Source organism: Zootoca vivipara, chromosome 7 (assembly GCF_963506605.1).
Source record: "Zootoca vivipara chromosome 7, rZooViv1.1, whole genome shotgun sequence".
Classification (NCBI taxonomy): Eukaryota; Metazoa; Chordata; class Lepidosauria; order Squamata; family Lacertidae; genus Zootoca; species Zootoca vivipara.
This window is the reverse complement of record NC_083282.1, coordinates 4377110-4391802: the sequence shown is the minus strand read 5'-3', so window position 1 is coordinate 4391802 and position 14693 is coordinate 4377110. Positions and strand designations below refer to the sequence as shown.

The following is a 14693-nucleotide window of genomic DNA, read 5'->3' as shown; positions in this document are numbered from 1 at the left end:
ATTAGGAAAAGACTGGCGCTTTTTCGAAAAGCTTTGCCAGTGCTGCTCTCTGCTGGCTCTAGGTTGTTCAGCTGGTTAAGTGTTGCAGCTTCATCTATGCTACTTTCAAAATAAATAACCAGGAAAGTGTTATAAATTGGTGTTTTTTAATAACTGTTTTCATTGCAGATTAATTCGGGGAGGGGGGAGTGTTTAAAAAAATGCTCTAAGCTTCTTTGAAGTAAAAATGGCATAAAAGATTATGGATAGTTTTGTGAGTTTGCCTGGCTTATGGCAGAGGCTGTTTCATAGCTGCCAAGTCTCCTGTATTCTCCAGGAAATCCCCGTTTTTCCAGCTGTTCTTAGCTGAAAAAACGGATATTTTTTTTGTTTCCCCCCGGTTTATTCTGACGCGGCGGCCATTTTGGAACTGGGCGGAGCATGCTCACAAGCGTCTTTTGATGCTGCTCTGCCCAGTTCCAAAATGGCTGCAGTGCGACTTCTGGCGCGGCGGCCATTTTGGAACTGGGCAAAGCAGCATCAAAAGTCACTTCTGAGCATGCTCCGCCCAGTTCCAAAATGGCGGCAGCGCTACTTCCGGTCTGCTACTTCTGGCCCGGTCCCTTATTTCTCGGACAGCAACTTGGCAGGTATGGGCTGTTTCCTTGCATGAAAGTGGCTTCTACTTTTGACATTTTTGAGCAAAAGGCACATCGAGAGGGAGGAAAGCTTTCTCTTAAAAGCAGCATAGGGCTGAAATCTTGTGTCTTAGCATCACAGATGAAGTTAAATTATTGGCAACTCGGCTGGCAATTTGTTCACCAATGAGAGCTGCATCAAAAAATATGAGCCATGCGTGGCAGCATTTCTGTTGCTGAATTGGCTGTTGTTGACTTAATGTAGTTGTTGACAGTGTCATGCCTGGATTAGAAGCCAGCTAGGAAGGTCCTGGACCCAGAGTAGTAGTTGTCCTACTTCCAATTTAAAAATAGTGCACGCGAATAGAATTGTGGGTGGTACTTGCGAACGCGTGGAAGGAAACTGTTCTCCCTTTCTCATAATGCCAGAACTCAGGGTTATCCCAATGAACTAGATTGGCGGTAAGTTCAAGGAAAGCAAGATGCCTTTTCACATTGCACATTATTAACTATTGCTTGGAGGGGAAACTGCTTGGTTAGTAGCTGTTGACAGGCAGATCTTCGATGAAATGGTTTAATTGTGGGGTTATCAGCCATGTTAGTGAAGTGGAGCTTCCATGTCCAGAGGCAAAATACCTCTGAATATCTTAGAAAGGCATATGGGGGGGGGAGAGCTGTTGCCTTCATGCCACACTGGTGAGTCTACCAGAGTCATTAAGTGGGCCTTTGGTCTGACCCAGTATAGGGATTCTGTCAGGGCCCTTATCTCGCTGCTTTAGTGCTCAATCAGAGCAAACAGCAATTCATGTTTCCTGCAGATTGCTGTCTGTTCCGATTTAGAGCTAAAGAGCAGATTTTCCCTGGGGAAGGAATGGGGCAAGCGGAAAATCACTTGGAGCATGCTTCCAAGTGTGAACAAGCCCTTACATTCTCATATTGGCATTTGAATTTTGACAAATTGTTCCTGAAGAAAACTTGAACCCAGTGGGTACTGCCAGAGATTGCCCAAGACATTTTGGTTTCCAAAGCATAAATTCCATCGCCATCTTACAGAATTAGCATTAACACCAGGAAGCTCCCTTGCACAAACCCTGGTGAAGTAGACCCATTCATTTCAATGTGGTTTGAGAACATCACCTACAGTACTGGTAAATGACGCCGCTTGAACCACCTCTAGCCTCTCTTCCAGTTTGCCAGCCTTAATGACAGGCGCCTCACGGTGAGGCCATGCCTGGATAATGCTTCCTGCTCTTGAGGCCCTTGGTGTTTCTCAAACTGTGTGGTATTGGGAAGACATCTACTGATGGGGCTATTTTGAAACATCGTCCCACTGCATAACACGAACTGAACAGGTTTCTTGCAGATTGTTACTGTAAGCCTGGTGTTAATCTTGATACACAGTTTCATAGAGGTGCTTCCACCATCTCCAGTTGTCTCCCAAGTTGTGTGCCCAGTGCAGCAGCCTTGGTGCAACACCCAGTAATCTTCTCTTCTCATTTTCTTCTGTGTTGTCCCTGAGTTTACTTTTCTTCTGTGCATCTCAACACAGAAAGAGTGAAAAAAGATTGTGTGTGTGTGTGTGTGTGTGTGTGTGTGTGTGTGTGTGTGTCTGTGTCTGTGTGTCAGAGTAAGAAAGAGAATGGTGTACACACAGAGGCCTAGTGCAGTGATGTAAGGCTGGAAGCCCATAGCCACAAACTTGCCTCAGCTGTTTTGCCAAGACCAAGACCGCATAACACCGGTCTTGAAAGATCTACATTGGCTCCCAGTACGTTTCCGAGCACAATTCAAAGTGTTGGTGCTGACCTTTAAAGCCCTAAATGGCCTCGGTCCAGTATACCTGAAGGAGCGTCTCCACCTCCATCATTCTGCTGAGGTCCAGCACTTCTGGCGGTTCCCTCGTTGCGAGAAGCCAAGTTGCAGGGAACTAGGCAGAGGGCCTTCTCGGTGGTGGCGCCTGCCCTGTGGAACGCCCTCCCAACCGATGTCAAAGAGGAAAACGACTACCAGACTTTTAGAAGACATCTGAAGGCAGCCCTGTTCAGGGAGGCTTTTAATGTTTAATAGATTACTGTGTTTTATTTTTCTGTTGGAAGCCGCCCAGAGTGGCTGGGGAAACCCAGCCAGATGGTTGGGGTATAAATAATAAATTATTATTATTATTATTATTATTATTATTATTATTATTATTATTTATGCCATAGGCCCCAGGCACCTGCACACTTCCAATGTGTGTCGGCTGGTGAGCTGAAGCTGCATCTATATGGGCTGCTCCATGTGGATTTGGTCATGAAAAGTTGCATGATTTCTTGTTTTCCTCCCCCCCCCCGCCCTCCTGCCATTCATAGGCCACTTGTATTTCTTTTTGTAGTGTGAACTCAAATATGGCAATCCAGTTACTGGGTTTGCATTATCACATCTCAGCATGAAGCAGAAGCGAGATCTTGTTGCTCAAGCTATCTGCAGTTTTTGCCACATCAGTTTGGTGCTGCCAATGCATTGTTTGAATGTACCACCATGTTTGCTTCTTTCTGAGGGCCTGTCTCATCTATAAAGTGCCAGGAGTTGAAATCTAAATGTTCCCAATCTGTGCTTATCAGAACTTCTTTCCAGGGTATTTGAGCCAGATACATTTCCTTCTGCTGGTGCTCAGTCATTCGCACTTGACAAACTGTGCTAGGCCTGGCTCCAAAACAAAAAAACGTAACTTCTTAGTGACTTGCAATAATGAGACTTCAGAATATTTTGCAGACCACTTGAACTGTTTCTCCCTTTTTCATACTACAGGCTGGAAACAATTATAGCCATTCAGATAAGTCCACAAAAGTTGGTAGCCCACAAAAAAAGTCCACGAATACCACGTGGCATGCCAATAGCATGAAAAACAGGAATCCAATTCCTGTACAGTTTCCAAGAGCTTCATTATCTGCTTCAACCTACAGATGAGCAGGTGACCATGGCATGAAGGAGGTCTAGAAGGATACACGCAGGAGGCATAGCGGGGATGCATTGTTTGGTAAAGACAATTCAGGACTTCCTCTGATTGATGTGGGATTGGGCATGAAAGCTGGGATTCGCTTCTGCAGGGAGCTTGGAGGTCCTCTTTTTCTCTCCAGTTCTGAATTGGAACTCTGCAAGCACTTGGTGGAAGAAGGAGGCCCTGTTTTTAAGCAAGACACGGGAGGTAAAGGGTGAGAGAAGAAACTGGTCCTTATTCTAGAACAATTTGTTCCATCTGTCCGCTCTGAGCAACAGGTTCTCACATATGGTAGCAAGATGTGTGGCTGTTGGTTATGAGGTCCTCTGGCGAGGGTTGGGATTAGTGGCTTCAGAAGATGGTGCATGTATAGAAGGGAGAGGAGAAAATAGAAAAAAAAATTGCTCTCTGAATTCATACCTATCCAGCTAAAACTCTCCCTAGATCTTCTAGCAGTGAACTAATGAAAGAGCTTCTACCAAATCTTATGTGAGCTGAAGGCCATCTCCTGCAATGGATCATTCCCCTACCCTCCACCAGCACACCCCTGCTGTACATGAAAAGCACAACAACCCTCTCCAGAGAGTTGTAGTCTGGACCTACTGAATATTGTGGGCTGTTTTCCTATGGGGCTGCAATTGGAGGGGGAGGAACCACGCAAGAATGAAGGCATCTTGCATTGCAAACTGACTGGAAGCCATTCTCTCTCAGGGGGCTTCAACCCAAATTGCCAGCCTCTCTCATATTTTACCAACCACCCCCACCCCAAATAATTTTTAACATGACTTGTCATATTTCTCCAGAGCTGTCTTATGAGTCCATGTTTGTTCCAGCTTGGATATATTTTTGGTGGCTTGAGGTGGTTGGGAGGGGAGCAATTAGTGGTCATATGTATATACTATGAGGACAAACCATCTTCGCCTCAACCCGGCACCTCCTCTCCACAGATGTTAATCTGGAAGTCATTTTGGACTAGCATCCGGGGCAACAGGCAATTGTTTGCAATAATTATATGGAAACTTGATAAAAAGTGCATTTTTGGTTTTGCCAATGAGTCATGATACGGATAGAGGAAAAATCCTTGCCACGTTGAACTCTGCAAGAAAAAAAAAGGGGGGGGGGAAATATGGAGATGGCCCCCAAATTATCCCTCTCTAGTTTTATGCTGTTTTCTTCTTTCCCTGCTATGCTTTTGGGAGTTGGTAGTCAAGTGATGCTGTTGCTACCAAGACATGAATGACCTTGCATCCTGAAGCTGTGCTATTGGGCACAAGGGCCCCACATATCAACCCTGCTCATTTTTTTAAAAAGCAAGTTGTGTAGAAACTGTTCATGATGCCAAGGCATTGCAAGTAGGGAGGCCATGATATCCAGACAGGTTCTGTTCCCAATCCAGGCCTTGGAATATCACCAGTGCTGACAATTATCCCAAGCACTCTGTGTACCTGATTCTGTCATTTTCAATAAGCAGGAGACAAGCATTGTCAGGAATTCTTGCAAGGGCTATCTGGAAAGGGAAAATAGTGCCTGGATGCCAGATATTATGTACGGTAGCAGAAAAGACAGTCACGGCAACATACGTAAATAGAAACCAAATGTAACAGAAACAAATATACCATGAAATTCCCTGAAACGAGAGGTAATCGGATAAAGTAAAAATATTTAAGGAGCTAAGGATATCAGAAAACTAATAATAACGGATGATATAGAAATAATTAACAAAAATAACCAAAGCCTAAAAAACCAAGATCATGGCCACTGGTCCCATCACCTCCTGGCAAATAGAAGGGGAAGAAATGGAGGCAGTGAGAGATTTTACTTTCTTGGGCTCCTTGATCACTGCAGATGGTGACAGCAGTCACAAAATTAAAAGACGCCTGCTTCTTGGGAGAAAAGCAATGACAAACCTAGACAACATCTTAAAAAGCAGAGACATCACCTTGCCTACAAAGGTCCGTATAGTTAAAGCTATGGTTTTCCCAGTAGTGATGTATGGAAGTGAGAGCTGGACCATAAAGAAGGCTGATCGCCGAAGAATTGATGCTTTTGAATTATGGTGCTGGAGGAGACTCTTGAGAGTCCCATGGACTGCAAGAAGATCAAACCTATCCATTCTGAAGGAAATCAGCCCTGAGTGCTCCCTGGAAGGACAGATCCTGAAGCTGAGGCTCCAATACTTTGGCCACCTCATGAGAAGAGGAGACTCCCTGGAAAAGACCCTGATGTTGGGAAAGATTGAGGGCCCTAGGAGAAGGGGACGACAGAGGACGAGATGGTTGGACAGTGTTCTCGAAGCTACGAACATGAGTTTGACCAAACTGCGGGAGGCAGTGGAAGAGTCGGACACGACTAAACGACTAAACAAACAAACAAATCAAAGCCTTGACGGGATGCCGGCAACAACCTCGTTTCACTGCGATTAACAGTTTCCTCAGAAGGAAATTGAAAGGACTGTATTTTCAATAAACATCATTCAAAAATAAAGAGTAAGGAAACACTAATTTTGCATATTCAAGGCCTAAGACGCAGGCAAAAAAGGGGGATTCAAATTAAGCTATATAGCTTTCTAAAAACTCAAAGCCTGGGCTTTGTCAACACCATTCAAAGATAAAGGGTAAGAAAACTCAGATTTTTGCATTCTCAAGGCCTGAAATGCAGGCAAACAAGGGGTTCTAATTAAGCTATATAGTTTTCTCTGCCAAACATTAGATCATGGAGCTCTCGCAGCCCAGACTTTGAGTTTTTCAGATATTTTGTACAAGCTTGTTGAATCCTTCTAGAATGTTTATTTCAGTGACCATCTAATCGTGCATCCCTAGAAAGAAATGGGAGGAGCTAGACAGTACCTGCATTTGGCTCTTCCTCCTAATATACATTGAATGTATGTACAGATATACGATGCTCTACAGATATCCAAGATCATAGGGCAGATCCGAAGGGACAGACATACTCCTAATTATAAGGTTTATTAACATTTCTTTGTTTGTTTGATGGTATTTACCTGTATCAAGTACACACATTGCACACTTTTAACATATGGACTCCATTAGGACAAGACATTAGGACAAGCATGGCCTCCTGCTTATATGGCTGTTAAAAAAGATCCAGCAAACTCACATCAGTGGTAGTCAGGACGGCTTAACTGCAAACCTTTATGACTGTTACTAGAGGCCATTTACCTGGAGGGCAAGTGGCAGAGGCAGCTGGCTGACTTAATCTTGCTCTACATGCAAGCTGTCTGATCAACAAAAGGCAACATGTGGGCTAATAATGTATTGGCAGTATTTATGTAACCAGAAAGCCTTTCCACAGTTGATATCTATACAAAAGTTTGTTGGAGAATGAACTGGAGCTGGGAGGTGCTATAAGCACAGCAGCAACAAACAGCAACTTTTGAGTGAGAGCTGATCCACGATCACTTTATGTACCTTTGGGGACTATTAACTTGCTGATGAAGAAATATCGTTGAAACGGTTCATTATCCTGGAAGAACTGTTCTGTTTGCTGTTTGTTGCTGTTGTGCTTACAGCACCACCCGGCTCCAGTTTATTCTCAAACAAACTTTTATATAGATATCAACTGTGTGGAAAGGCTTTCTGCCTCAACTTCAATGTTTCTTTGTGGTTACACACCATTCTAAGCATTCCTGTTGATGGAATATTCATTTGACTTCTATTAGTCAGTGGCCTCTTGCACGTGTTATATGGCTTTTGTTTATAAATTAAGAAACAATTGATAGTGTTTCATAAATATTACCAATACATTATTAGCAAACGTGTTGCCTTCTGTTGATCAGATTGTTTCATGTTGTAACATGGGATTTTCTTTGTCTCATACTTCTACATGGAAGCTGGCCGGGGCATCTGATCAGCTGCTGTTGGAGGCAGAATGCTGCCCAGCTGGTGTAATGATGAGGCTGCAGCCCTGTGTTCACTTTCCTGGTAGCAAGCCTCATCAAAAGTGCTTACTTCTGAGTAGGCAAGTATAGGATTGCCGTGTGAGAGTGTGTGCTGGGAGATTGATGGTTTAAATCTCGTCTCTGCTATGAGCGCATGAGGAAACAAAAATGCTTGTTTACAAAGCTATTGTACTACCAACCTTACTATGTGCTTGTGAAACATGGACCACTTATAAACACCATCTCCAACTCCTCAAAAGATTCCATCAATGGTGTCTCCGAAAATTTTTACACATCACCTGGGAAGACAGGCAACCTAATATCAGTGTACTGGAAGAAGCAAAGATCACCAGTGTTGAAGCAATGATTCTTCAACATCAACTTCGTTGGACTGGTCATTTTGTGTGGATACCTGATGATCGTCTTCCAAAGCAACTACTCTATTCCGAACTTAAAAATGGGAAGCGTAATGCTGGTGGTCAACAAAAGAGGTTTAAAGACTGTCTCGAGGCAAATCTTTAAAAATGTAGTATAAACACTGACAACTGGGAAACACTGGCCTGCAAGCGCTCCAGGTGGAGAACAGCCTTTACCAAAGGTGTCATGGGCTTTGAAGAAACTTGATCTCAGGACGCAAGGGAGAAACGTGCTAAGAGGAGGCACGCTTGGCAAATCCACACCGTGATCAACTCCCGCCTGGAAACCAATGTCCCCACTGTTTAAGGACGTGTGGATCCAGAATTGACCTCCACAGTCACTTACGGACTCATTGTTAAAACAGTGTTTATAGAAGACAATCTTACTCGGCTACGAGTGATCGCCAAAGAAGCAGCAGCAGCTTTGGACAAACCATGATCACTTAGTGTTAGATCCCTTCACCCTCAGTGCTTGCAGCACAGGGATAATAGTCACCTTACAGGGCTTTAGTGAGGATTACTTCAGTAATGTGTGTAAAATGTAGGTTGTTACCTGTCTGTCTATCTGTGTGTCACTCTGGCTTTCCTTTTAACCAAAAAGCTGTAAACTTATATGAGAACCACTCTTTTTTTTTATCATTGGCATAAAGCTATTACCTTAAACCTGAACCATCAGTCTAAAGCAATCACCTAATACTCTTTGACAAAAGTGCTAAGAGGTCTCTGGTAAAGGATAATGGGGGCTAGTCTGTGGTTAAAGAAAAATATAACAAACAAAAAGTCTGTGCCAAGCGAAACTGAATTCTACAACATGCAGAACTTTGAAAATTCAGCCTATTTTACAATGTAGCTTATTCTGCTTAGTTGCCCATGCATTACAAACATAGATTTGCAGCCGTAACTGCCAACAAGCTTAAAAAGCAGTAACGCCGAGACTCTTAGGAAACTGAATTTTGTGTTCAGTTTCCTGTTGTGTTTGCATAAAATCCTGGCATGTGTGCAGTAACTTTGATTCCCAGGATTATTTGGGACCATAAAGGTTGCAAATGCCATTGTACAACATTTTAAGGAATTGTCAGGTGGACCTTAGAGCTTCTTTAATCTTTCTATTGAAATAACCTTCCTTGTGTCAACTCTCGTCAGCCAGCATGGTCCAGTGGTGAGGGATGGTGGGAGTTGGTCCAAAACGTTTGGGAGACATCCAGTTGAGGAAGTCTGTCTTAGAATACTGTTCAGCCCATTCACTTAAGTTACAAGAAACTTTGTGACTGGGAGGTGTGAGAGGTAATTTGTAGTCAAATTAATACAATATGTTCATATATTATTATATCTAGTTATTCTCATTGTCAGTGGTACTGTATCTTCATTGTTTTTGACCCCAGAGCAGTCTCCTCTTCTGTTTTCCTGCTCACTTAGTGCCTTTCTCTTTTTCTAGCCTTTTGAAGCTGATGGCTGGTGCGACACTGCCAACAACCGGGCCTACTGCCAGTATGATGGAGGGGACTGTTGCTCCTCCACTGTCTCCTCCAGGAAGGTACGTGGGATGTTGGTTAATCAACCCACAACTCATCACGTTTACAGTTCAGGGCTGGGTCCATTAGTTTAGGAGGGTGCTTAACCCTTCCCCTGCCAGCCTGTATTCCCCCAACCACCTCCCTAAGCTGCTGTTACCCCCGCAAGCAAGGATTGCGAGGTAAGCACCAGCCCAGACCATTGGTGAGGGTAAAAGTAGCCACGTGAGTAAAGGCAGTCAGTGTGGGGAGAGTTTTAGGGGGAAATTGACTGGTAGAGACAGGGTAAGCACTCCACATTCTCATTCTAATGCAACCATGCAATGAAGAAGGGGCTCCAAGTTGCATGCCGTTGCCGCCTTACATGCAGGGCTGTTGGGACTGGCGAGGTGGAAGTAGGAAGCAGTTAGATCCAGCAGCAGGGGGAAGCAGAGCCAATGGCAAGGAGAGCCAACCCATTCTGGTTTTGTGCCCATCCTGCTCTCTACAAAGGCAACATGGAGACCAAGGAGGAGGAAGCTGACAGGCAGACTGGTTGCAACTTAAACAGCAGGCAGATGTTGGTGGGGCAGCACCACATTTGCCCCAGTGAGAACATAAGAAAAGCTTGCTGGATGAGGCCAATTTAAAATAGCAAGTTGTGCTTTAAAATGTGTCGTTTGGGAGCAAGTATGTTAGAAATGCATAGATGTGAATTTCCATGTGGTTAAAAAAAAGAGTAAACAGGTGCAAAAATGAGACGGACCAGACATCTACCAAATTACCCATCCCTGGCATTTGTGAGTTGGGCTTTTAAAGCCTTGACCTGCCTATTTCTTGACTACCCAAGCACCTTGAGCATAGCCAGTGTGGAGCATGCGTGTGCAGCCCAGACCCATTTCTCTGTGTTCAGAGTCTGTGGCAGATGTGCAGGCATCACAGGACAGACAGGTCAGTTTGGAAATTGCTCCAGGAAAGTAGAAATCTCTGGTATAGGAGGAAATAGCTGGTATAGGAGGATGAAAGCCCTATATTTGGTGTCAAACGGTTGATCCATTGAAAGGTTGTCATCTTGCTTTCTTAGCTTCTTAAGAGGCTGCTGTTGCTGTTAGATCAGGCATAGGCAAACTCGGCCCTCCAGATGTTTTGGGACTACAACTTCCATCATCCCTAGCGAACAGGGCCAGTGGTCAGGGATGATAGGAGTTGTAGTCCCAAAACATCTGGAGGGCCGAGTTTGCCTATGCCTGTGTTTGATTCACCAGAAGGTCTCAAGAGGTCTACAGCAATATAAAACAACAGCATTATAAACAGCTTAAAACAAATTACAATCGCAACTAGAGTGTGTCCTAAAAATATATCTCGCAAGTGTCAAAGGCCACTGTAAAGAAACCTATACAATGAACATGCCGGATGCATCTTGGTGGGGAAGCGAGTTCCACATCTTAGGAGCTGTCACAGAAAATGACCTCTCCCCAGGTCTCCCCCTGCCCCCCCCATACATCTGAGGGCGCTACCAAGAGTGCCTCCTCTGTTAATCTTAACACCAAAGTCTGTAGAGAAGATCTTGGTACCCAAGACATTTAGGGCTTTAAACATTGGTGTGAGTACCTTAAATTGGACCGAGAAATGAACTGGCAACCCAGGCAGCTATTTTAAAACAGGAATTATAGGAGTTCTAATGGGAACCCCAGCCTGTTGGCATTTAACATCAGGTCAGTCTTAAACGTTGGCTGGGATCTTTTTGTTATTTTGCACTCCTGTGTAAATCATACATGGCCAGTCTCCTTTGGGTTGGGACTCAGCTTAGTTCCTTCTTCTTGATCATATTCTCTTGCCACCTGCATGTTATCTGTACAAAAGATCTTGAGTCAGTCCTCACTCCAGAGAGGCACAAGTCTGGTTCTTCTCTTCCATCCTTTTTGTTGTGCATCTTGAATCATTTTTCTTTTCATTGCTCAGAAAGAAGAGAAGCGTTTGGGAGTGTAGCTCTTGGGATCTTGGTCTAGAGATGGGATGTTGCCTTGTGCCCAGAGTGGAGGCCAACTGGAGCCCTTTCCCCTCTTGAGGGAGGGAAGTGTTTTGCTGGATGGCAGAGGTCAATGGGTTGAGGAAACACAGTGGTGGCGTAGCTTCCTCTGAGCAGCAGCCAAACAAAACAGCTGAGAAGGGTTGACTCTAGGGCTGGAGTGAGACATTGGGCATCACTGCAAAATACCCAGTCAGTCCCTCCTTTTTTGGTTTATTTGAACTGATTCAGGTCAGACAAAGAGTTTGGTCTCAAAGGCCAAATAGCTCAAATAGCCCTTTTATCAGGTCAGAATGAGAAAATTTGAAAAGCTTCCAAGAGAACAGCAAATGCTTAGTGCACTAATTTTGCCTGCTTTTTCATTCTGGCTGTTAATACCAAGTGAGGAACCTGCTTTCAGGTGGCTGCACTCTGCTCCCTAAGCAAGCTTCTTGCCCACTCTCCCCAGGTGGTCGTATTTCCTATCGGCTGTGACCGGGACGAGTGCACCTGTCGAGACCCAGCCGCAGAAGAGAACCAATGACAGCAGCCAGGGCCGCTTGTGGAGGAGCGGGAACGCAGGGCTGATGGGAAGGACTCCAGTGGAACCCAGGGGCACAGAGACCTGGTGCTGTGGGAGGCATAGGTCCGTATGGAAGAAAGAAAGCAATGACAAGGAGGCAGAGAGCAAGTGAGGGGAAGGAGTGCCAGAGAGGAAGCAAACAGCCTTACAACACCCGTTCAGCTTCTTTCCCATCGGAATCAAGGTGCCGGCCAAAGGCCTGTTCCACAGCCTTGTCAGCTCTGCCGGCAAGCTGGCTCTGGATCAGGCCCCTGAGGCTGCCTTCAGTGCATTACTGTATAAATGGTTTGCCACCTACAACTGTCTTTGCTCTGAATTTTGTCAGTCTGCCCGGCTACCCTCATTCACTGTCTAGGGCTTGATTTTTTGCAAATGCGGGGGTGGGGGTGGGAAGAGAGGGAAAAGTGATTTGTCTGCAAATATTTAAGCATAATTTTATTACAAATCTATATTATATTTTTATTTGCTGATCATTAAGCTAAAACGTGCTGCTGTGAAGTATGGGACACCAGAAAACTTGGTGTCAGACGCAGAGGGATTTCTGGTTTATGCGAACGGCAGAGTCAAGTATTAATGTTGTTGTTGTTGTTGTTGTTGTTGTTGTTGTTGTTGTTGTTGTTGTTGTTGTTGTTGTTTTTCTGGTGTAAGATTGCATGTTTGAAGGCCCCCTCCAGCCCCTCCCTTTCTCCTTGACATTCTATTTGTTTTTCCTTATGGGCAGAGAATATTAGTGGTGCAGTCCAGGAAAAGCTTTACCATTTGATTCTGCCCACTGCATAAACTGACCACAAGATGGGTTCTTCAGTGTAACAGGAGATCCCCTCCAGTCTCAGATAATTGGTACCTATAAAGGCCAAAGGCTACAACAGAAAATCTGCACATTCGAACATTAAAAAGAGCACTGTTTTTAAAGTACCGTAACTTAACATTGCGCAGTCAGGCGGAGTCCCCCAAAACCCCGGGCAGCCCTCAAGCGGAATAATGACACAAGACCACGTTTTGATGGGATTAAAATTGGCCACAACTTTATTAAGAATTCAGATGTATTGGTGCAGGCATTGGGCGTATATCCCTCCCAGCCCCCAGCCAGGGGTGGGGTAATTTTCAGGGTTGGCCAGCATGTGTGGGGGTTGGGCTAACTCTGGAGAACATATGTTCAAGCCCAACTCGATCGCAGCCGCTGGAGGGGGAGGGCAATGATGGCCTATGTGTATGGTCAATGCCCCCCTGCCCCATTTACAGGAACCCTGTTATTGCCGCCACAATGGGGCGGGGGGGGTCACCGCCCCCACGCCCTGCCCATTTATGTAAATGACTAAAGGATTCCACCCAAGGCCTGCATCCGCCAAGTTGTGACGAATTGCTACAGGAAAGGCGAAACCTGCCAATGCAGGGAAATTCCTTTCCGGCCCTTCAACAGCAGCCTTGTCGTAGCAGCGCCTGTGTGCGTGTACGCCTGTGGAAGGAAATAACCTGTAATGCAAGTATTAAATTAGGGAGTGGAGGGTGGGAAAGCTGTGAATCCATCGGCTGCTTCCTGAGAATGGCTCACCTTCCACTGTGTGCAAGGTAAGGTTAACTGTTCCTACCTGGCCAATCCCCCCGGCACGCCTCCCTGAGCTGGATTGGACGGCTAACTGAGTGGGTGGAGAACACCAGTATCCAGCCCCAGGTTGGCAGTGCCAGCTTCCAAACTTCCAGGGCTGCCTCAGGGATCCCAGGGGGCTGCGCACGACTGCGCAAAATGTGCCTCTCCTTTATGTGGGGAACGGTCATTACTGTACTGGGCCCATACATCAGGGGAGACTTGCAGATAAGCCTACAAGTAACTCGTCTTCAGTTTTGCTATCCTAGCCTTCCTTCCCATCCAGGAGTGTGTTTGCCATGTTGTGTCCAGAAAGACACAGCTTTCTAAAAAGCTTTCCTGTTTGAACACAGGTGGGAGATTCTTCCAGTCCTGCAACGGGGGACCCAGGGGTGCTTCACATAGTCTAATGGGCAACTTTTGTGGGCTTTTACTGCTGAACTACAGGGTTCACCAACCTTTTTGGACTTGCAGGCACATTTCAAAATCCAGGTTAGTGCTGTGGGCACCAGTCACAAAAGTTTTTTGCCATGGTATAACACAAAATTAGGAGGAGTACAGTCATTCCAATGGGGAGTCATGTACATTCTGCTGCTCCGGATTCCGGAAACAACACAATATTGACACACACATACTGGTGCCATGCTCAAACATATACCATATACATCTCTCACAGGCCATACACAATTACCTCTCCTTTCCTGCCACACCCACCTGCAGACCACACATGCAGCTCTCCCTTTCTCTGCCCAAATGTATTTCTCAATCACAAACACACACAGCATGCCTAAGCACCCCCCACACATTCAAAAAAGGAAAAACCCTCCACAGATGAAGGAACTGCCTGTCCACCCCCCTCCAAAAGAAATCTGTTTTTGTTGTGATCCCTGCTCTAGAATGCACACAGCACTGCGGTACTTTACTGCTCCAGAACACCATGTGGTAGATGTTTGCTCTGGACAAGTTTTATTCTGCAGAGTGTTACCAGTGCGTTCTCACAGTGAGAAGATCAGTCCTGACAGATCAAGACACATACACACAGACACACACACACACACACCCGCAAGAGAGCTGGCTCTCTACCAGGCACAGCTGCTGCAGGAATGCATGGTGGTATAG

The 14693-nt window shown here is 45.3% G+C and overlaps 1 protein-coding gene across 1 annotated transcript in view; it reads left to right on the top strand.

Annotated features, from left to right (window-relative positions):
- Positions 1-12341, top strand: part of PAPPA2 (pappalysin 2) — a 128690-nt gene extending 116349 nt beyond the window's left edge. The window contains exons 21-22 of the mRNA XM_035123579.2: positions 9344-9442; positions 11876-12341. Of these exons, the coding sequence (XP_034979470.2) occupies positions 9344-9442; positions 11876-11950 (174 nt within the window). The 3' untranslated portion in view covers positions 11951-12341. The remainder of the gene's footprint in view (positions 1-9343; positions 9443-11875) is intronic.
- The last annotated feature ends 2352 nt before the right edge of the window (positions 12342-14693 follow it).